Source organism: Micropterus salmoides, unplaced genomic scaffold (assembly GCF_014851395.1).
Source record: "Micropterus salmoides isolate LMB-PRFRI ecotype aquatic unplaced genomic scaffold, ASM1485139v1 Ms_hic_scaffold_23, whole genome shotgun sequence".
NCBI lineage: Eukaryota > Metazoa > Chordata > Actinopteri > Centrarchiformes > Centrarchidae > Micropterus > Micropterus salmoides.
The window spans coordinates 10,558,686-10,582,864 of record NW_024041484.1 but is presented as its reverse complement, the minus strand read 5'-3'; the positions used below and the strand labels follow the sequence as shown (position 1 = coordinate 10,582,864).

Genomic DNA, 24,179 nt, shown 5'->3' with positions numbered 1-24,179 from the left:
TCTTATGGGGTTATTTTTCAGAACAGGCATTTAGCTAAGCGTGTCAGGGATTTCTTGAAAAACTTCGATTTCCACAAATGCCAAGTCCCCCAGTGTACAGTTTAGCCTGTGTAAAAAATTTCCTTAAAGGAATTGGTTGACATTTTGGAAAACAAGGTTAATCACTTTCTTGGCGAGAGTTAGATAAGACGACTGATGCCACTCTCTGTACATTAAATAGGTAGCAACAGCCAGAATCTTTACTGCCAGGATTATCTTACTGTAGGTTAGCTTACAGTAGGTTAGCTTACAGTAGGTTAGCTTACAGTAGGTTAGCTTAGAAGTTGCTGTAATTAACATGTTGTATAAAACATGTTGTTTTACACTTTGGTTTTTGTACATATTAAACAGACATATTACATGTTAATTAGTGAGCTTTAGGTGCTGGTAGGCAGATTTTGTTACCTTTGGACAGAGTTTCACCCTTTTCCAGTCTTTATGATAAGCTAAACTAACCGGCTGCTGTCTGTAGCTTCATTTTTACTCGTACAGACATGGGAGTGGTTCTTTTTGTGGTTTTACAGTGTATGTAACCACCCCGTAAAACACCACTTGCCGATGTTTTTTCGTACAGATTAAACAAATGAGATATAATGCGTTAGTTTAAACCAAATCAAGCTATGTCCCCACTGTTGATACAGGCTCAAATGTTCTCACTCCACAGTCAAACTAATTCTTGATCTGCCTTGGTTAACTTCATCTCCTTGCCCCACCACCAACCCCAAAAAAAGCAATCTAGAAGCAGTTCATCAGCAAGTGAATCCTTCAAGGCCACACTGTGGCCAAACAGAAAACGCAGCTGACCTGTCAGCTCGGTCCATGGTCACAAGACAAAGGAGTTTTTTTTTTTATAAACAAGTTGACTGTACAGTATAGGAGAAGAGAGGGGGAGTAAAATAGAAGGAAGAGGAGCATGTAGAGCACTGCAAGAGAGGTAAGAAGGACACAAAGAGCGCTTTTCTTCACTTTGGAAGAGCATTCGCCTAGTTCAGCTTTCACATCTCTGCAGAAGTTCAGGGGAAGTCAACCTCCATCATCCTATGGAGCTGCTCTCACTAACCTTCAAGATTTTACCTCCATAATTTTTATCAACTTTAAACAAGCCAAATACCTTGTTGACATGCTTGATTCATGACACATGTTTTTTTCTGACTTTTGAGATATAATAAATAAACTAGTTTCCCTGAGCAGCCAAATCTGGTGACTGACCATGTCTGAACTCCTATAGAGATATGAAACACCAAGAAATCTAAATATCCAAATATTTGTATATCTGTAGAAGAAAAGAAATGTGCAAACGGCACTGAGGAAACTGGAAGGGGATTCTCAGTTCATGATGAATCAATCCTGTTGGTTTAAGATCCAACAGGTCCTTGAACTGCAGCATCTCTGTCGGGCTCCTCAGGGCTGACGGTTGCCATACATCAGCGGTATGATGAAGGCTGAGATGTCATCTCCGGAGCCCAGACGCTCATTGGTGATCCTCCATCCTCGGTCCCTCAGCACACCACGTGCTCGCATCACCAGGTCTTGGGCTGCCATTGTATACCTGGACAACAGCAAACAATAATAAAGCCTACAATCCACAGTATGAAGGACCCCGCCACTTAATTGTGAATTCAAGTGAGTTATTTTTATGCACGTGCAAGATCCAAAAACTGCACATTTATCGTTTTATTAAAAACTGTGGAAAATAATGGTACATGTCCAAGGGTGTAATTTATCCTTAAAAGGGAACCAATGCCCATTAAATATAAATATGTAGCACAGTGGCACAAAAACTTGACATTTACTGGGAAACTCAAAGCACCAGCCTTTAGGTATACAGATTTAAAGCAACAAACCTGTAATAAAACAGAAAGAAAGACAATGGAAAGAAAGAAATTAAGAAAGAAAAAGGGAAAAAAAGCAGCAGACCTGTGCAAGTCATCAGGGTCACAGTTGGCTAGGAATGTGGTGACGGCTTCGGCTACTTCCTGGTTGGAGAGGACGTCCCAGAGGCCGTCGGTTCCCATTACCAGGACATCATCAGCCCCATGCTCGTACTGCGTCAGGTTATATACCTTAACCTGCATGCAAACCACAAAACATAAAGGGTTTCATTAAAAACACTCCTTGTCAACTGATATTGTGCTGCTTCAGATTTTCAAACTGAAGTTGCAACAAAATTACTTTTGTACATTTATCAACTAATTTACCTCCTTGCCATGTATTACTTTGCTCCTGTATTCACCAGGTAAAGTCAGGATTGTTTTACCCTCTTCCCTTTCTTTTTAACTACTGAAAAAAAAAGTCTACAGCCATGCTGGTGGCTCTGTGAGGCTGTTCTTGAGTTCAATGCTAATGCCAGCATGCTAACATGCTCATAATGACAAATTGGTCATTTTCATGTTTTTTGTGCAACAAGCATGGCTTTAATAGTCTCCCCATTTTACACAATGTAAGAAAAAATAAGTGAAACTAAACACATTTTAGTTAAAGAAGATGCCAATGGCTGGACAGCTCAGAGACAGCAACAATGAACTCAAAAAATTATAAAGACTTCTTTAAGACTTCTTTAATACTGACCTAGCACCACACAGCACAGTACATTTTCACTACTTAATGAATTCAATGCAGTTTTCATTCACTGAGAGCATCTCGAGAAACCTCTTGAGAGGCTCTGGCAAGGGGTGAGATCTGTGTTTATGAGAGAAAGATAGAGACAGAGACATAGAGTGCTGAGACGAGTCAAGTCTTCCATGTGAACCTGCTATGAACCCGGGTATTAATGAATTAAAGATCAAGCAGAGAGCTGTGGGAGGAAAAAATGCAAAACTCTTTAAGACAAAACTTCATCACAAGATGAAAGCGCTTTGAAACCAGCGCCAGGCAGTCAGACAGGTGAGCTCAAGTTCTCCTGCAGCAGAGGACCTTGTTCAGACGGAGATGCAGCAAAACACTACCTCCAGTGACTGTAGTGCAGATATGACAGGGGTAGAAGCAGGATAAGCCATGTGACCGACTTATCCTTTTATATAGGACGTAATTCATGAGACAAAAGGAAGGAAGGAATGGGGGTGGCAAGAAGAACTAGAATGAATGGAGGAAAGAAAAGAAAGGTTAACAGGTTCAAGATGCTGACATGTCATCCCACTGTTCCTCGTGTTTGGAAAGCCTAGCATGACTAAATGAAACACAGGGCAAACACAGATGTAAGCTGATATCTGCTGTATTTCTTTGTGTGCTCTTGACTACAAGCACCAGAGAAAGGACAAGTTCTATGTTCTAAGCCTAAGTTACAGAGACTGGAATCACATTTTTTTGTACTTCCCCCTGATGATGCCTGTGATGTTGCTAACCAAGTGTACTGAAACAGTATAAGGCTTAGTGATTATATTCCAGATTTGTTGCTGCACCTGTTCGTTCCCTAAAACCATTCAAATGTTGCTTTACTGACATGTTATAAGGGTTATTGCTAATAAATAACTAATCTAGGTCACTCTACACCAGTAACTAATGGTTACAGCTTAATACTATATTACAAATTACATGTGAGCAAAAAATGTATATATAATATGTGACTTAATAATTTCTGTGTAATATGACGTCAACTCTGCAAGTCAGTCTAGCTGTTTCAAGTCTTTATGTTAAGCTAACCAAACCACTTTGGTGACATATTTGCTGTACAGACATGAGGGTGGTGTTGATCTTCTCATCCAACTCTTGGCAAGAAAGAGAATTTCCCAAAATGTGATATTTTTTTTTAACAGTAACTTTAAATGATAGTTAGTTTGAATGAATGATAGTGAGCGAGAGATAAAGTAAACACACTTGCGGTGTAGCCTACATGTCATGGGTAGATGACGTGCTGTCAGTGGTGTTGAAGTAAGGACTATCCAAGCACCTAACTGGACACAAGTGGTATTTGCATTTATGTTTACATTATGTTGAATGTGCTGCAGCTGAGAAATCTAGCCTGCAAACGGATGTTAGCAGTTCACGTTCCCTGGGCAAATGTTTGCTTGGTTACTCATTCAACTAGTTAAGGTGCAGGACAAGATGTGTGTTCTAAGTTAGATAAGAAGAAGGAAAGCGAATGTGGATTGTTCAGAGTCTGTGGCTGTTAACGCTGACTTTACTGCTTTAAATGCAAAGATTTGATCGGCTGTTTCGAAATAAGGTCTCCATCTATGTAAACAGATACCGGTATTCAGCCGAATTAATGAAACCCAAAACTATAAAATATACATTTCTCTCTTTTGGTTTTTTTTAGAAGTGCTGGCTCTTACCTCAGGGCAACAGGAAAGGAACGGTTTGATGTAGATGTTGGAGTCATGAACTTTGAGGTCATGGTCACCGAGCCCGCGGGTCACACCAATGGTGGCCAACACCCGTGCCTGAAAATGTAGACTGGTTTTGTTTAGGTTTCTTACACATTTTTATTTTCACAGAGCTTTTTTTTTTGTCAGTTTTAAAAATGATCTGGTGTTTGTCAGTTAGCTGATGATGGGCATATGGATGTAAACATGGTCCCATATTGCCAGTAAGTAGTGTTTCACCCTGTTACCACCCAGTCAGAATTTACAACATAAGTGGACGGTGGAGCCGGTAATTGCTCACAGTACAGTTGCAATATGGCTTTGCATTTTGGAAAATAGCATTCGGTGGTGCATTAAACTAACATCACAATACAGTATGCTGTGGTCTGAGAAGTGTTGCAGGTGCACTGAGACTTTTTTTTGCTATGTCTTTAATTATCAAATTCTTTTTCAACATTCTTCCACTCTTTAAACCCTGTGTGGAAACTCTTCATTTTGTCTGTTCTGATCGTCAGATGCTGCTTTCCTCCCTGATGAGAGGCCCTCGTTGTGTCTCTCTTTGCATCAAACTGAATTGATTGAAAATATGAAAGTGAAGTGACACGACTGTGTATCTGAAGCATTTTGTGTAATTTATTTGGTGTTTTTCAGTTTCGGGCTTTTCTTCTCATCTCTCCCCTGCTGTCCCAGTGGGGATAAACTTCACTTCTCAGAGAGACGACCGTCATCTTCTGAGTGGTGTGTGTCTGTCTGAATGTCCGTGTGTGTGTGTTAGATGTAGCTACTGGAGTGAAACAGATGGACCGTCTGCTGTCTCTTCTAGCGAGGATGTACATTGATACACACACACGCACAGTGTGTTACTCGCACATCAGAGACCAAGTGTTCGCCCACTCTCTGGGTGGCTGGCAGGCATGTAGTGTGTGTGTGTGTGTGTGTGTGTATGTCAGACTGACATTGTTAGAGCCAGTGAATTTCTCTGCAGTTCTGAATTCTAGAGTAGGCAGACAGGGCTTGGAGTAGACACACACTCTTACCTTTTTCCCTTCCCCATATATAAGTGGAAATTTGAGATCTTCATCCTCAATGGTCTTGTATGCCCTGTGTTTGAGGAAAAAGAAAAGAAAAGCAGACAGTGAATGGATCTCTTCTCTCCCTCTCTGACACATACATTCACACACGAATAATAAGCATACACTTAAAATAAGTGTAGTGAGAGGAGCAAAGGGAGACCTTTGAGTTATCTCTTTATTATACTATCCTAAATGCTTTCCCTGTGTCACATTGGCCCTGGGAGCCATTTTGGATCCACAGCAGATCTAAAGCAACGCAGATCTAAAAGGAGTGTGAATACTGGACCTAATGTTACTTGTTGTCTGCTAGACACCGGATAACATTACAGTGGGTACGGAAAGTATTCAGACCCCTTTAAATTTTTCACTCTTTGTTTCATTGCAGCCATTTTCCAAAAATCAAAAAAGTTCATTTTATTTCTCAGTAATGTACACTCAGCACCCCATCTTGACAGAAATAAACAGAAATGTAGAAATTTTTGCAAATTTATTAAAAAAGAAAAACTGAAATATCACATGGTCATAAGTATTCAGACCCTTTGCCGTGACACTCATATTTAACTCAGGTGCTGTCTATTTCTTCTGATCATCCTTGAGATGGTTCTACACCTTCATTTGAGTCCAGCTGTGTTTGATTATACTGATTGGACTTGATTAGGAAAGCCACACACCTGTCTATATAAGACCTTACAGCTCACAGTGCATGTCAGAGCAAATGAGAATCATGAGGTCAAAGGAACTGCCTGAAGAGCTCAGAGACAGAATTGTGGCAAGGCACAGATCTGGCCAAGGTTACAAAAAAATTCTGCTGCACTTAAGGTTCCTAAGAGCACAGTGGCCTCCATAATCCTCAAATGGAAGACGTTTGGGACGACCAGAACCCTTCCTAGAGCTGGCCGTCCGGCCAAACTGAGCTATCGGGGGAGAAGAGCCTTGGTGAGAGAGGTAAAGAAGAACCCAAAGGTCACTGTGGCTGAGCTCCAGAGATGCAGTCGGGAGATGGGAGAAAGTTGTAGTAAGTCAACCATCACTGCAGCAATCCACCAGTCGGGGCTTTATGGCAGAGTGGCCCGACGGAAGCCTCTCCTCAGTGCAAGACACTGATGAGACCAAGATAGAACTTTTTGGCCTTAATTCTAAGCGGTATGTGTGGAGAAAACCAGGCACTGCTCATCACCTGTCCAATACAGTCTCAACAGTGAAGCATGGTGGTGGCAGCATCATGCTGTGGGGGTGTTTTTCAGCTGCAGGGACAGGACGACTGGTTGCAATCGAGGGAAAGATGAAGGTGGCCAAGTACAGGGATATCCTGGACGAAAACCTTTTCCAGAGTGCTCTGGACCTCAGACTGGGCCGAAGGTTTACCTTCCAACAAGACAATGACCCTAAGCACACCGCTAAAATAACGAAGAAGTGGCTTCACAACAACTCCGTGGCTGTTCTTGAATGGCCCAGCCAGAGCCCTGACTTAAACCCAATTGAGCATCTCTGGAGAGACCTGAAAATGGCTGTCCACCAACGTTTACCATCCAACCAGACAGAACTGGAGAGGATCTGCAAGGAGGAATGGCAGAGGATACCCAAATCCAGATGTGAAAAACTTGTTGCATCTTTCCCAAAACGACTCATGGCTGTATTAGATCAAAAGGGTGCTTCTACTAAATACTGAGCAAAGGGTCTGAATACTTATGACCATGTGATATTTCAGTTTTTCTTTTTTAATAAATTTGCAAAAATTTCTACATTTCTGTTTATTTCTGTCAAGATGGGGTGCTGAGTGTACATTACTGAGAAATAAAATGAACTTTTTTGATTTTTGGAAAATGGCTGCAATGAAACAAAGAGTGAAAAATTTAAAGGGGTCTGAATACTTTCCGTACCCACTGTAAATTGATTATAGGTGATAATATGTCAACGTTATGTTTGCCGCTTGTTCTACTGCCCCCAAGAGGCCAAAAAAAACACATGTATAAATACATATTTTTCCATGTGCTTTCTTACATGGTGTACTCCAGTGATTAAGAACAAAAGAACATTCATAAAAGTGGGGGACTTGTTGGATTACATAAAAAAGGTCAAAATTATTGCAGTAGGGGCTGAGATATCCTGACTTTTAGGGCCTAGTATGGAACAAACTCCAAACATACACTTCCCATAATGCACTCCCTGTCCTGAAAATGCCCACAACCTTCAATCTCCACACTGCAGTTTGTAAGGCAGGTTTTCTGTTAAAAATGTTTGTTTGCAAAGCCCATGAGTATTAGGGTTATATTTCTCAGAATTTACATTTACATAGGCTGAGTAGTACTCCTCATGATAAATCCTTTTAATATTACATGTCTATTTTTTAAGGTTTAGTGTTTGTCAGTTTTGCATTAAACAAATGTTATATAATGTTACAAATGTTAATTTCCTTACCCCACCTCCCCATGCCATCTGTTCTTGTTCTTGCTTAACCCTTGTTCATGAACATATAGGTGGGAAACAAAGCCACTGCCATTCTTCTTGTAGGTTTTGATTCTGTGTCTCATTGCAAGAGTGTCTCTCTGGAGTGCAATAACAAGTGCCTTAGCTACTGAAAAATTTAGCGAGAGAACGCGAGCAGGCAACAGCAAAATATGAGTTAAGAAGTGCACAAATGGAAGCAGAAGATCTGAAAACACACAGCTTTGATGTCAGACTGAAAGACTCCATGCCTGACGCTGACGTACTTAAACTAGCCAGATTAGACTTGGCATCACCAGTCAGTGGAAAATATCAACTTCAAACGGCTTCATATCTGAACAGGGTTTGCCACGTCTGTCAGTCCGTGTCTCTCTCCGCCAATTTGTTGGTCTCTTACCCGAGATGTGTACTTTTCCCGACCCAAACACTTTCTGTCTGGCTCTTTGCCTTTGTGCTGGAGAGGTGGAGACACAACCTCTTCATTCGTCAGCCATCCTATCCTCCCTGCTCATTAAACATCGCACCTCTGATAGAGAGACAACAACGCACTACACTAATTCATCTTCCCACTGTTTTATTTGGGAGGTCAAGCGCCAAACATTCACTATTCACTTTTTAATCACTTGTGAGGTATTACTGCTCGTCTCTTTTAAGTATTTAAACATCTTTTCGACTGTTGGCTGGACAAATCAAGCAATTTGAAGACATCACCTTGGGCTATGAGAAAGTCTGATCAGCAGTTTGGCCCTTGAGGAGCTCCACATGAATACGTCCTTGCTTAAGGGTATTTTAGAAGTAACTGCTTGCAGTAAACAAAACATTGCAACCAAAAGCAAAATCATTATTCATCTCTAGGTTTTCTCAAATACCTCAAAAGTATTCTCCAACTGCCTTAGTTTGAACCCCAGGATAATCTACAAGCTGAGGAAATCTGAGATTTAAATTTGACACATACACACGCATGCAGAGTGGTCTATACATCAGGGTATCATGTCAACATAGCCTAAATAAAGGTTTAAGAGAGTCTGATGGACAGCCGAGATAAAAGATTCGGTGGTTCAACACAAAGTTGGTTTACCTTTGAGAACTTTGGTTTATTTTGTTAAATGAAAAACACATTTAAAGCTGCTATAATCAATATTCCTATAAGTAGGCCTAAGTCTACATTAACAATGGAAATAAAAATGGGTCGCTCGTTGTGACAAACACACAGAATTATTTTCCAACTCTGCAGTTCCTCTCTCTCACAGAGAGAGAGAAAGATATATCTTAATTTGACTCAGCACAGGAAACCTCACCCGGCCTGGACACAGAAAGGATTGACAGATTGATAGCTCTTTCTCTAGTGCTAGCTTAAAAGGTTCTGTTTTGTTATCATTGCAAACACTTTTTTATTGTATCTGTGCCTGTAATGAACTTCAATCTTGCTTGCATGGGAAGAGAAACAGTAGTCCATGCAGTGGCACATCCTGGCTGGCACATTTATGCTCCTGAGAGCCTGAGGGGTGGTCTTATGGTGAAATATAAATCACACATTGCAACACACAGTGCTATGTGTGCCTCTGTGTGTCAGTGAGTGAGAGTGAGAGTGTCAGTAAAAGCACATCTCATTACTGGCTTCCACTGCAGCCACAGTCAAACAGCATGGTGCCTTGCTAACCCACATAATGCCGCACATACAGAACCATCTCTGCTGTATCATTATATCATATCAGGTTCAGCTGCTCCCTCATTAGTTCTCTGCTGGTCTCTTCAGCTCTCACCGTATAGAAGAGTGCAAGCAGCAGTAAGGGAGGGAGAGAAGCAGAGATTCGGACTAATGAAATCTTCATCAGATTGTTACGTTTTAGGTGGATGCAGCTGGAGAGGGCTGGAGTTTGCAAACCCAGAACATCAGCTGTTTTCATTTCACACCATGATTTGACAGGTATGATTCATGGTGAGGCCGGTCACATTTTGAGGATGCTCAGTGAAAGTGTGTGTAAAGAAGAAAATTACAAAGATGGGGGAAGACTCACCATCCATTCATGGTGAAATCTCTGTAGAGCATCCTCTTGCCCACCTCCTTCCTCTGAACTCTCCGGGGAAATTCAAGGTGCGTGAACTCATTTCCTAACAGGTGAGGCTGCATAAAACCCTGGAGGACAGACAATAATGATCTTTAAGTCAGTCAAGCAGCTTAATGTGTGGCAGATTTGCAGATAAAATGAAAGTTATTTTCCATCACTTTGTTGTTTTGGCCCAGTGTCCCTTCACTCTGTATGAGCCTGACTCATTTGGGAATTTTGAGGCTGATAGTATATGAAATAAAAAACCCACACAGAGCCTAAAATGTCTGTGTTTGTTATTAAGGATTTAATAAATGCGTGAGTGCTCGTCCTGTATGTGCATTCAGTGTTCTAGGTTGGAAACTTCAAATAAAAGCAACTAGTAGGGCCGGTTCCTTGCTTTCTTTTACATAACACAAATACATGTCATTAAGGATTGTACTAAGCCAGATGTTATACAGTTGAAAAATAAACTTGCTCTCTAGTGGACAAACTATGCAATGGAGACACTGTTCAATTATTACCTCACACATATCTCCACATTTCTGTGCTGCAATGTCTTGTTATTTACTGTCAGACATGTATGCAGAAACCAGTGATTGGTAAAAGGTAAAATGGGTTGATAATCAGTCATGCCAATGTATCGGTCAGGCTCCACTTCACGCTTTCTTAATATATGATTCTGTACCTATATATCTGCACAGGATGTCTATGCAGAAAGACACATTTGGTAGTAAGCTTTCCATGTCTTCTGACTAAAGAGCCAACTGTTTATCCAAACATCTTTGAGACATTTATTCATGAAATCAAAAGGAAACATGAAAGTGCAGAAATATGAGTCACTGCTTACTGCCACTGACTATAAAAAGGTCAATCACAGCCGGCTATTCTCAGCTGATAAGCTTATTTGAGCTGTTGCACAGCTCTATAGGAAATTGATGGTACTTCAAATGCCTGGCTGATTGTGTTGTTTGTTGTGTGAACACAGTGAGAAACTGGCCAATCCCGTTTCTCTGGTAAACAAAATAGAGTTCAGGTGCAGTGCAGGGATGGACAATATTTATGATACATGTATTTAAAATACAAAACAAACAAAAACATTTGTTATTTGTATTTAATAGGGTTGATGAAAATGGTTCCATATTTTGTGTGTGTGTATATATATATATATATATATATATATATATATATATATATACACATACATACATACATACATACATACACACACACACACACACACACACACACACACACACACACACACAGCTCAAAAAAATAAAGATAAAGGGAACACTAAAATAACACACCCTAGATCTGAATGAATGAAATAATCTCATTAAATACTCCTTTCTTTACATAGTTGAATGTGCTGACAACCAAATCACACAAAAATTATCAATGGAAATCAAATTTATCAACCTATGGAGGTCTGGATTTGGAGTCACACTCAAAATCAAAATGGAAAACCACACTACAGGCCGATCCAACTTTGATGTAATGTCCTTAAAACAAGTCAAAATGAGGCTCAGCGTGGCCTCCACGTGCCTGTATGACCTCCCTACAGCGCCTGGGCATACTCCTGATGAGGTGCGGATGGTCTCCTGAGAGATCTCCTCCCAGACGTGGACTAAAGTGTCCGCCATCTCCTGGACAGTCTGTGGTGCAACGTGGCGTTGGTGGATGGAGCGAGACATGATGTCCCAGATGTGCTCAACTGGATTCAGGTCTGGGGAACGGGCAGGCCAGTCCATAGCATCAATGCCTTCCTCTTGCAGGAACTGCTGACACACTCCAGCCACATGAGGTCTAGCATTGTCTTGCATTAGGAGGAACCCAGGGCCAACCGCACCAGCATATGGTCTCACAAGGGGTCTGAGGATCTCATCTGGGTACCTAATGGCAGTCAGGCTACCTCTGGCGAGCACATGGAGGGCTGTGCGGCGCCCCAAAGAAATGCCACCCCACACCATTACTGACCCACCGCCAACCGGTCATGCTGGAGGATGTTGCAGGCAGCAGAACGTTCTCCGCGGCGTCTCCAGACTCTGTCACGTCTGTCACATGTGCTCAGTGTGAACCTGCTTTCATCTGTGAAGAGCACAGCGAATTTGCCAATCTTGGTGTTCTCTGGCAAATGCCAAACGTCCTGTACGGTGTTGGGCTGTAAGCACAACCCCCACCTGTGGACGTCGGGCCCTCATACCACCCTCATGGAGTCTGTTTCTGACTGTTTAAGAAGACACATGCAAATTTGTGGCCTGCTGGAGGTCATTTTGCAGGGCTCTGGCAGTGCTCCTCCTGCTCCTTCTTGCACAAAGGCGGAGGTAGCGGTCCTGCTGCTGGGTTGTTGCCCTCCTCCGGCCTCCTCCACATCTCCTGATGTACTGGCCTGTCTCCTGGTAGCGCCTCCATGCTCTGGACACTACGCTGACAGATACAGCAAACCTTCTTGCCACAGCTCGCATTGATGTGCCATCCTGGATGAGCTGCACTACCTGAGCCACTTGTGTGGGTTGTAGACTCCGTCTCATGCTACCACTAGAGTGAAAGCACCGCCAGCATTCAAAAGTGACCAAAACATCAGCCAGGAAACATAGGAACTGAGAAGTGGTCTATGGTCACCACCTGCAGAACCACTCCTTTATTGGGGGTGTCTTGCTAATTGCCTATAATTTATAACCTGTTGTCTATTCCATTTGCACAGCATGTGAAATTGATTGTCAATCAGTGTTGCTTCCTAAGTGGACAGTTTGATTTCACAGGAGTGTGACTGACTTGGAGTTACACCATGTTGTTTAAGTCTTCCCTTTATTTTTTTGAGCAGAGTATATCTCTATATCTATCTATATCTATATCTATATATTTTAAGGGTGCTCCGATCGATCGGTCACCGATCATAATCGGCCGATAATGGCTTTAATTAGTTTGATCGGTGGTCGCTAAAAAGGCCGATATGAAAAGCCGATCAGATGATGCAATACTCGCCAGACAAATTTTCAACGGCAGCTAAAATGATTTCACTACGCTCATTTACAATTACAGTTGAGCAGCAATCAGACAAGTGGAGCAACACGCAGGAGCCATCATGTGAAACTGTCGCAGCTGTGCTCATCTCACTCACATGCCACCCGCAACTGGAGTTTAATAGACACAGCGCATCAGGCAGAGAGAGACTGATCCTTCAGTGTGAGTTTCCTAATGCAAAGAGCGGTGCCACTCAATCAGCTGACTGCATCTCTCTCTCTGTTTTCGTTACAAAAATGGAGACCTTTTGCTACGTTTCCATCTCCCGTCCAGATTAAAACGGTGAATCAGAAGATGTTTGTTTGAAAACGCTACAGACCAGGTGGACAAAGGACTTTATAAAACGATGACACACACTCACATTTGGCTTTGTGAGTCGGTCTTATCAGTCATGCAAAGCAAAAACACGATGATTTACAGAGTTTTAGTTTTGGTATTTTTATTAAAATATAAGTACTGTGTAAATAACACTTAACAGTTAGCCTAGCCTACTGTGCATGTCGCTGTATTTACTTTGCGACAACTCCCAGTCTGTTTTCCGCCGCCGTCTCTCGTACTCCCGTGTTACTTTCAGTAACTTCGTTGTCGGTCAATGAAAAAAGCCTGTGTGGTTCTTGGTCTGTATTACTTTCTTCTTTCGCTAAATCGTCTGTTACTGCGGAGTAGACAACTATATATATATATATATATATATATATATATATATATATATATATATATATATACACATACATACATACATACATATATACACATATACACACATACACATTTAAAAATACTGTAAAATACTTCTATGTGATGACATCATATATGCTGCCTCTTACTGGTGCCTACTCAGTAACTTGCCCAGATGTGTTGGGATCAAAACAAAAAATTTATCGAGACCTGAAGAAAAAGGTTGAGGAGAGAAACGTGTAGGTTGTCATATTTCCATCGATTCTTGGAATAAATTCACAACAGTTCCTGTTAAGTCCTGTTCATTTTAGTAGCCTAGGCTAAAACATTTACCAATTTACATAATGTCGGTTGTGCACAAAATAAAATGCATTTCAGAGTTGTTGTACAACATTGTAATGCCATGAGATGGTGTAACTTGTTAATACACACACACCTGTACCTTATTGTCATTAACAATGTTGTGCTGCAATGCAATTAAACTGCAGGATGTCAACCAATCCACCACACATGTTTGTTCTAGCTCAGATGTTGCTTAGTAGGCCCTTCACCAAACGCCAACTAACTAAATCAGGATTCAGTTATGAGTCATTAGGAAACTGTAAGCTAAACATTAAACTGTTGGTGACTTTAAAACTAACCTTCTTCTTGGTGATCACAGGGATATGTGAATATTTCATCTGTTAACTGTTTGTCAGATTTATCGCATGACTAATTAAGCAGAGAAAAGCTGTTGTTCTCAAACACAGTCCACTTAAGCAACAGAGTCAGTGCACTGGTGAAGGGATAGATCAAATAAGCCGATAGATACAAGGTTTGCAAAATGGTTTCATGGCAGTGATTTTAGTAGTTTATTTTGATACATGTCATGGCTGCTGTATTTTGTAGTTTATATTGATACACTTAAAATAAGCTCTAAAATTTAATTAGTATTTGGTAGTTTATTCAAATTCGGATTTCCAGTCAAGGTTTAAAGGACATCATGGCACAGAGACGGCACTCGTGAAAGTTACAAATGGCATCAGACAAAGGACTTGTCTCTGTACTTGTCTTGTCAGATCTGAGAGCTGCTTTTGATACCATCGACCACTACATACTATTACAGAGACTGGAAAATTTTATTGGCATCAAAGGATCGGCCCTCAGTTGGTTTAAGTCCTATTTATTCGATCACTCTCAATTTGTACAAGCTAATAATGAGTCTTCCATGCAAACAAGCATTAATCATGGAGTACAGCAAAGTTCAGTGCTCGGACCAATCCTTTTTTACCTTATATATGCTTCCTCTCTGTAACATTATTAGGAACCACGCCATAAATGTCCACTGCTATGCTGATGATACTCAGCTATATTTATATCAGACTGGATGATTCCAATCAGTTAACCAAACTTCAACAGTGCATTCAGGATGTCAAAACCTATATGACCTGTAATGTTTTAAAGCTGAACTCAGACAAAATTGAAGTTATTTTACTTGGGCCCAAACAGCTTTGAGATTATCTAATGGCATTGTTACTCTGGGTGGCATCACCCTGGCCTTCAGCACCACCATGAGGAAGTGGGAGTTATCAGGACATGTCCTTCAACCTGCACGTTAAACAAACTTCAAGAACTACCTTCTTTGACTTGCATAATATTGCTAAAATCAGGAACATCTTGTCCCAAAATGCTGCAGAAAAACACGCATTTATTAGTCTTATGTTTATAGTCAATCTGTTTTACTTACTTGTGATTTCCATTTCTTTTTCATTTGTATTTTGTATCTTGCATTGTCCTCACTTATTTTATCTTTATAGTGGTGTTATGTGCCCTTATTCACCCTATGTCTTTTGCAAAGCACTTTGTACTTTTGTTTGATAAGTGCTATATAAATAAAGTTATTATTTCCTGGCATGACTATTGCAATTCTCTACAAGCAGGCAGCACAATTAACTCTCTTAAGCCTCTCCAGCTGATCCAGAATGCTGCAGCATTGTGCTCTGTCAAGAACCAGGAAAAGAGAGCATATTTCTCCTGTTCTAGCCTTTCTACACTGGCTCCCTGAGAAATCGAATTTAAACGTTATTAAATCGTTTTTATTATTTTATTTGGTTGATATTATTCGGATTGTATTTTATCTTATGTTTTATCATGTGCTTCCTATATTTACGTTGGATTTTATCATGCTCCTTTGTATTTTATTTCGGTGTACTTTGTAAAGTGTATTAGGACTTTTCTTTTGGTGATTTTGCACTTTAAATAAAACTTAAATTAAGTGATTTTAAAATAAATTTTGATGTATCTTTGTCTAAACCTGACTGTGTGTACAGAGTGTGCAGTTTCAGCTAGGCTTACATGTCTTTGTGTGACTAACCTTATTACATATATATTTGTCAAGATTCAAGTTGCACAGGTTGCAGGTTGACTAAAGACTAGACAAAAGACTTATGCAGATTTTCTTACCAGGAACTGGAGTCGCTGTCGTTCGGACTCTGGCGTGAACTCCGTCGACATGGGAATGATCTCATTGTTTCTAATGATGATAGCCCTGCAGACGCACACCGAACATTGGAAAAGTAATATACAAGCAACCTTTCATTCTTCTTGGCTCAGGGAATGTAACAAGGAGGGGGTGCATGCAAGAGCTTCACTTAAAACATATTTATTACATATACTACATACACACCTGCTGTCACCTGCATTCCCAACGTACAGTTTCCCTAGCAGGTAAACCACAGTGAGAGCTGTACATCCTCCTGTGATGTTACAGACTTGCTTCTCCTTCTCAATTTGGGCATCCTGGGAAAGGGACAGATACAGAGAGGGAGTTTTGTCAATCTTTAATGATACATCGCTTAAGAAGACAACAGAAAAAAAGCTTAAAAAAACAAAACAAACAAACAAAAAAAACTACCCACATGTGACAGTAAAAATTAAGAAATGTCAGTAAAGTCAAAATCCACACTGCAAGCCTTCTATTCAATAACATTCACAAATATGATTATAAGACCATAAGAGAGAGAGGAAAATAATCGGATACAGAAATTCTGATCAGCATTTTAGAAAGACAGGCGACGTGTGGGCATCGATGTAGACTATCGATCGGTTTGACCTGAACCTCTCGTTGACTGTGTGTCAGTAAACAAGAACTTGTTGCGCATGAATAATGCAGACTGCGATATGTGAGACGGCTTGTATCTCGTCTTCACTGATCATACATGCAGACATGCACAGTGCACACACTTGGGGGCTGGGTTATTTTCTCCTCAATTTCATGATGCTTTTTATTATGAATTTGTTACTCAAACCCCACCTTTTATGCTTTTTTCTCAAATCTTCTACAACAGGAATATATAAATTTTTCTTCAGAAAGCCTGCAGACAGAAAACTCTGATGAGCAGTTTTTTTTACTGCAGGTCGTCTTCCTTCTACAGAGGCCACAGCTTTACTGATGCAGTGATAATCTCCTAGCATAACAATTTTAAATCCAGTGCAAGTGCTTCTTTTTTCAATATGGAGAGGGTGGTGGGGATTGATCTAAGAGGCGCTTTTACAGTGATCTTTAGAATCTGGGTACCACAGGGTCTAGCTTGAACAGTGTGGGCTGTTTTCCATTGCCATCTAGTGGTAATATTGCACAGACTTTGGCTGCTACAGGCATGTTTCCTCATAGCAATTTAAAAGAAGCATACAAAACAAAACAGTGGAGGATATCAACAAGGACACACACAACTCAATGTTAAAAAAGAGTATTTTTTCGATAAGATATGGACTGCAGATTCCTGTATGAATTAAAAAATTTGGGATCCATTAGGTAACATAAAAAGGTAGATTGCCCTGCAGGTGTTTCCACAATAATGAACAAGAAATTCTGCAAAATGCCTTTAATTAAAAAGCAAATTATATTTAGTCAGATGCTGCCTTTGAATTAGATAAAGCAACAGAAATCCACTGTTTAATGTGCATGTGTATGGTTGAGTGGCTTTTAGCCAGGAGTCATCAATGAATAAGCCAGCTCTCTGAGGCCAGATGTCTAAATAAAGTGTAAATAGAGATGCTAAAGGCTGTGGTCTGAAAATCTTTGTGTGCATCAAGTGTGTGTGCACTGGTGAATATACATGCCTTTTAGTCCTCAGGTCAGAATATCAGTGTGAGAACAAGTGCAGCATACGTCATGTTATGACAGCAAACTAAAATTCCCACATACACACTACAAAATCTTGTAGAAAGCCTTCCCAGAAGATTGGCTGTCAATCTCACAGTCGAAGCTTCGCAGCGAAACAAGGATCATGCAATTTTGCCGATATGGGGGTGCCCAACATCTGATTTTACATAGAACTACCAGTTTTCTCACAATAAGTTAATATACAGCCTATTACAATATACATTTCAACGTTTAATGCTGTAAATAAACATTTAAAAATAATAAAACTTTCAATAAATGTTTTTAAATGCGCGTAAATATATCCTAAATTGTAACCCTAACCCTGGATCGTCAATGAGCATGTGTAGGCTAGCGTGTGTGGTGGCGGAAGAGGAACACTTGCTGAAGATACTGAGCCCCATCTTCACTGGTGTTGTGCTGAGTTGCGTCCGGGGGACCTTCGGATAATTTATCACCATTGATGAACCACACAAAGAATATTTTAAATTTTTAAAATACCCGGCAACTTGAAATAGACCCACGAGGAACCGCGACGTGCATCTACTTGTCGGCCGCACGGCATGCACGCAAGAGGAGAGAGAGAGAGCTCTCCAAAAAGCCTCAGTTTGGCTGGAAAACACACATGATTCGACTATCAGTCGACTGTTGGCAGGACTTGACGATTCTGTGTATGTAAATCCTTAGTCGGGGACAGCCCTAAACATAACAATGGTGCTGTTACATTTAGTGTCCCAGAAAGCCATTCAGTCAGTCAAAATGCACAATATGACGACCGTGAAACTTGTTCATGTAATCGGAATGTTATAAGTTTGGTTTTGGGTTATGTTTGAATTGTATTTTTTTTTCCTGCATTTATCTGTTTTTGCCATGTTTCATGTGTTTTTCTATTTGCCTCTGTTTCTCTTGTTCCATGTCCTTAGTTGTTTATGTCTTGTCTTTTATCTTAGTTCTTAGTCCTGTGTTTTAGTTCTTTGTCTTAGTTCTTAGTCTTATGCTTTAATTCATGTTTACTTCTGGTCTGTAAACTTCTGTGTTGTTTTGTCCATGTTTGCTCTGTGTTCTGTTTAATTGTAGTTCGGTCTGTTTTCCCCGTTAGTTGTAGTTTATTTGTATATTTGTTATCTGTCTACTTATGTCCTGGGTTAGTTATTTATAATATTCTGTTTCTTCTTGGTTATTAGTTTCCCTATGGCCCTATTGCTGTCTGTTTTCCCCCGCTGTCTCTCTGCCTCGTTAGCCCTGATCCCGGTCACCTGTTTTGCTCCCGCCCTGCTCGTTTATCCCTGTGTATAAATATTTGGTGTTTCTGTTCATTTCCTGTCCGGTCATTGTAACGTGTAGACGCTCTGTCTCGTGTTGTGGTTATTGCTCGTCATTCACTGCCTGTACCCTAGTGATGGGCAAATTAAGCTTTTGTGAAGCATCGAACCACCTGAGCCAATTGTTTCGGAAATGGGTTCATTACTCAAAGCTTCAGTTACAGTGACCTCTCCTGGCGAAGTTCAAGGCTGCATACAAATTAGACAGGCTAGCTGGTGGACAGGAGGCTTTTAAATACATACACGCACGCCCCTTGATGAGCAGTGCTGGAGAAACTACTTTACTTTTGTAGAAAAGACTTTATTAGTTATAAAGCATCTTTGCTTTAATCACCCTTGGATTTAAAGTATATTTACTTTGAAAATTCTTTGATGCACACACATTAACACTGAACATCACGTTCAAATAAACATTGATGAATGCATGTATTTTGTTATTGAGAGTGCTGGGAAATATGGCAGGTTGGATGTGCTTGTGTAACTATGACAGGGGGTGAATGTGTTAGATGGGGTGCACAAACACTCAAAGCTTTCGAGATGATCGAGGCAGTGCCCAGTGAATCACGTGACTGGACCGCAAACCAGTCGGTGATTCATTCAGTAAGTGAAGAAGTTGCTGCTTCGAATGTCACATCACGTGATTTTGTTTTCGCACCAAAGCAAACTTTGAAGCAGTGGTTCAATAGGATTGTAGTCCAGGGGTTTGAAGTGTGTAACAAAGCTTCAGTGTCGCACTGCCATCACTACTGTACCCTGTTGTTTCTGTAGTTTCTGGTTCTGGTTTTTCAGTTGGATTACCTTGTTTGCTTGGGCTGTGTTTGTTTTGGATTACTTGGACTCAGCCACTCATTGTAAGTGTGCTCACCTTTAGTTTGTTAATAAACCCTTTTGAACTGTACCTCCTCTGTTATGCGTCCTGCATTTGGGTCCACCAACCTTCTCCACACCACAAATCGTAACACGGAATGCATCCATAGCTTCTTATTAATAACACCTGTGCTTCTGAATAACTTAGACTAGAGGAGAAAATAGTATTGGTGCTACAGACGCTGATAATGGGTTGATGACAGGACAGTCTGTAACTGACCGCTGATCCCTGCAGGAGGACAATGAACACCTTTCTGCAACCTCACAGTACATTTCTCTATACAAGAGTCTCAGCCAAAATCCTAAAATGTTAAGTAATGATGCAATACAGAGTGATTTCCAGTGAGTGTGAAAGCTTTCAGGAACAATCAGTCAGGATGAGTGGTAACATAACCTTGCACCTGTCTCTCACCATCTCTTTGAAGGCGTTCTCTATGGCTCCTATCACCAAGCTCTCATGCTGGACCTTCTTCTCAGTAAAGAAGCGCGGTGGAGGCGGGGTGCTGCACGGGGAACCTGCCGCACCGGCTGCCCCACGCAGCGAAGCGGCCCGGTTCAGGGCTCGGTGAGGGCCTGGGGTGTTTCCCTGGAGGTAGGGGTTGTTGTCGGGCTCCTCGCCCAGGACGGTTGGAGGCAGGGAGGCTGGGTTGCGTAGGATCTCGATGACGGCCTGGAGCTGGCAGGCGATGTGGTGCTGTAGTAGGCGAGAGGCGACAACTGCAGCACCGGAACCAGCGTGGCCGTCGAACAAGGCCCAGTAGTGGAACACAAGTCCTTCACTGTCCTGCAGACACATATACAAAAAGAATGTTGATTTCATATCAAGTTCAACAGCACAAAGTTACAAAGGAAATTAACAGCTGAATTAAACATAATTACATCTGACCATACAATCATGCCAAAAATGATAAAGGGAATATATCTTTTTAGCATTTCTTCACATACAGTATACCACCCACCATTTGTCTGTCACTGTCAGATAAGAGTTTCCATAGAGAGGATCTAAAAGAAGATCAGCACTCAGCATCAGTTATTTACTGTGAAGCCGAATTCACCAATGGAGTTTCGGTTAAACAGAGTCTGTGGACTCCATGGAGTCTGAAGCGTGCCACAGAAATCCTTACATATAAAAAAATATTATTTAAAAATATCTGACTCATTTTAACATACACAAGAAGAAAAAGATAAATTTGTGGCTGTGGTCTAGAAACATCTAAACTTAAACCACATCCAGATGTAACAGATTTTTTCTGTCTGTAACTGGAAAAAAGTTAATTCCCTTTATGACATATAAGCTGGCCTTTTTGTTAACTCATGATATTTTTTTACATCATTAGCAACAAAATACATTTTCCATGTATTTACAAGGGACAGGAGCCAAAACCAGTCTGTGATTTGCTCATTTTTAAGTTAATTTACACAGTGCTACTTGTCACTCTATTAGTATATAGGCTACAATAATTGGGTATTGTACTGTACTGAGAGAAAAAGGTGCAATTACAAATACTACTTCAGCACCACGGACTTGCCTTGGATTTATCAATACACAGCACAGTTAGGCAATGATATTTCAGAGCCATGGTCGGGGGCCATAGATTCTAACTTGCACAAACCTCAGTCAGATAAAAGATCAATAAGTCAGGCAGACAAAACTTACATATTCAACTAATCTGCCCCTGCACTTTCCCTGCTACAAGGGGATGGAGAGGGGGGATGGCAGGTTAACAAGGGGGTGATTTTGCAAACAAGGGGGATGGCAGCACCTCTCATTTTATCGCCTACTGATCAAAACACTGGACATTTACAGTGGAAAGTCTGCATACTACAGGCAGGACCAGCAAAAGAGCCAAAAAGGGCAAAAAAAAAAAATCACAATACACATCTGAAAGCAAAGAAAAACATAAAGCTAAATGACTTATGCTGCTTGCTGAATGTGTAGTACATGAGTCATCTCTGGGACCCAGAGAAGAGACCCAGGAGAAAACAACATGACTCATCCCGTCCAGTGGTGTGGGGGAGCTGCAGCGGTCGAACCTCCTTCTCTATTCATTTCTCTCCCTAGGCAATGCTCCCTCTCACACCTTTGTCATGTCTTTGCTCGTCATTCTGCACGTCATTACCTGACCTTGAAAGCTGTTTTTTTTCTGCTGTAATTTCAGCTAAGGCTTGCTGGCAGCAAACTTAACCACAAAACCAACGTCAGTTACATGTAGTTTGTTTTTAAGTTTGAAGCTTATTCGAAGCAAAGTGTATACGTTTACTAGGTTGGGTTTGTGTAGATAGATTTTCCCCATTAAAATTGTAGCAAAACTTATCACCTACAAGCTTTCCCACGAAGCGCAGAGGGTGTAACCTCGGAAACAAATTACTTTGGACACAACTTTATGGATTTCTGAATGAACTCTCCAGTGACATTAGGGCAGGGTTAGTTACAATCTGTCAAGTCCAGTTAAGTCAACTTTATTTATATAGCAATAGCACATTTAAAAAACAACAGCAGTTGACCCAAAGTGCTTTCCAAGTACACGACACACACAAATACAAATACAAACGAACAAAAGAACAGAAAGTATATACCATTGTGTTTCTAAATACACAATACAACACTAGTACACCAATACAAATCAATATGAATATGGAGTACTGGGTGAAAATTTTATTCAAAGCTAAAAAGAAATAAATAACATCAGGTTAAAATGGTGAGAGAGAACAATTAAAAATTAAAAATAAAGGACAGGATCAGATAAAAACCTGAGAAAAAAGGTAGGTCTTTAAATTTGATTTGAAGTTCTCAGTGGTAGGCAGGACTTGATATTAGATGGAAGACTATTCCAAAGCCTTGGGGCAGCGACAGAAAAGGGCCGGTCACCTTTAGTTGTAAGGCGTGAGAAGGACCAAGGGGGACCAAGCAAATTGCTCAAGCTAGTGACAGAACTTGGAAGGCCAAATAGAATTACCTCAGTTTTGTTTTCATTAAGTTGAAGGAAGTTCCTTGCCATCCAGCCTTTGATATCGTTCAGACAGTTTAAGAGGTTTTTCAGAGAGTGTGTGCTGTCAAGTGTAACTGGTATGTAGAACTGTGTGTCATCCACGTAACAGTGAAAATATTGTACTTCACAAAAATAGTACCAAGGGGAAGCATCTATAGTGAAAATAAGAGAGGGCCTAAAATTGAGCATTGCCACATCTAATAGCAACAGGAGAAGATGAACAATTTCCCATTCTAACAGTAAAAATTCTTTCTCTCAGGTAGGAGGTACATCATTTTAACACTGTGCCCTGTAGACCAACTTTTCCCTCCAGGCGATTTAATAAAATTCCAAATCAAATAGGACTAAAATGGCACTAGCCAGAGTCGACAGACCGAACGATGTCATTATGTACCTTTAACGGGGCAGATTCAGTACTATGAAGTGCTCAAAAATCTGTCTCGACTGCTTCCTCTGATACAACAGTTCTCACAGTTTTTGTGATGGCTGGCCTGTTTGCGGAGGTGCCACTGAATAGATGTACATGACAAACATTTGTGTGTTGTATCCTGGCCAGAGTGGCTGTCACAATTTGCATGTATTAAATCGATATTAATGTCCGAGATATTGAATATCACAGAGTTTTGGACTATTGGTGCAACAAACAAAGCAAGCGATTTGAAGATGTCACCTCAGGTTTTGGGAAAAGTGTGATGGCCATTTTTCACAAATTGATCAACTGAGAAAATAACCTGGAGATTATTCAGTGATTAAAATAAATGTTAGTTGCAGACCATCATTCTCTACCATTCCTGTTTTCAAAATGAGATTCACGCTACATACCACAACTAAACACACCACAGGTTTGCACATCCAGCTCTGTGTATACAGTACTTGTGAACGTACACTCCAACTGTTTACTGCCGAGTAGCTCCACTAGTTAGGTCACTGCTCCCTGTTTATGCATGTGTATGCCTGTGAGCAAAACTGTTTATAAATGTATCATGTACAGTACAATGGAGTGTGTATGTGTTTTCTTACCTCTCCCAGCTTCCCGTGGTCCATACGGAGGCCCAGGCCCTCTCCGTTGGGCAGGGAGTTCCTTCTCTTGGCCGTGGGGGTCTTGCTTGGCGTGGAGGCAGGGCAGTAGCTCATTGGCCTCCTTCTCGCTACTACCACCTCGCAGCAGGCCTGGTCCTCATTCAGCGCACTTTTACCAGCATTAATCACCCTGAAACAGGAGCGTGATGTATACAGGTTAACTCATAT

General features: G+C 40.9%; 1 protein-coding gene across 1 annotated transcript in view; it reads right to left on the bottom strand.

The window, feature by feature from the left end:
* LOC119918287 (protein phosphatase 1H-like) overlaps positions 1-24,179 on the bottom strand; it is a 31,528-nt gene continuing 7,349 nt past the window's right edge. Inside the window, exons 2-10 of the mRNA XM_038738933.1 lie at positions 23,952-24,141; positions 20,354-20,725; positions 16,277-16,389; positions 16,054-16,138; positions 9,877-9,995; positions 5,378-5,441; positions 4,311-4,418; positions 1,957-2,108; positions 1-1,588 (exon numbers count right to left, since the gene is read on the bottom strand). Of these exons, the coding sequence (XP_038594861.1) occupies positions 1,441-1,588; positions 1,957-2,108; positions 4,311-4,418; positions 5,378-5,441; positions 9,877-9,995; positions 16,054-16,138; positions 16,277-16,389; positions 20,354-20,725; positions 23,952-24,141 (1,351 nt within the window). The 3' untranslated portion in view covers positions 1-1,440. The remainder of the gene's footprint in view (positions 1,589-1,956; positions 2,109-4,310; positions 4,419-5,377; positions 5,442-9,876; positions 9,996-16,053; positions 16,139-16,276; positions 16,390-20,353; positions 20,726-23,951; positions 24,142-24,179) is intronic.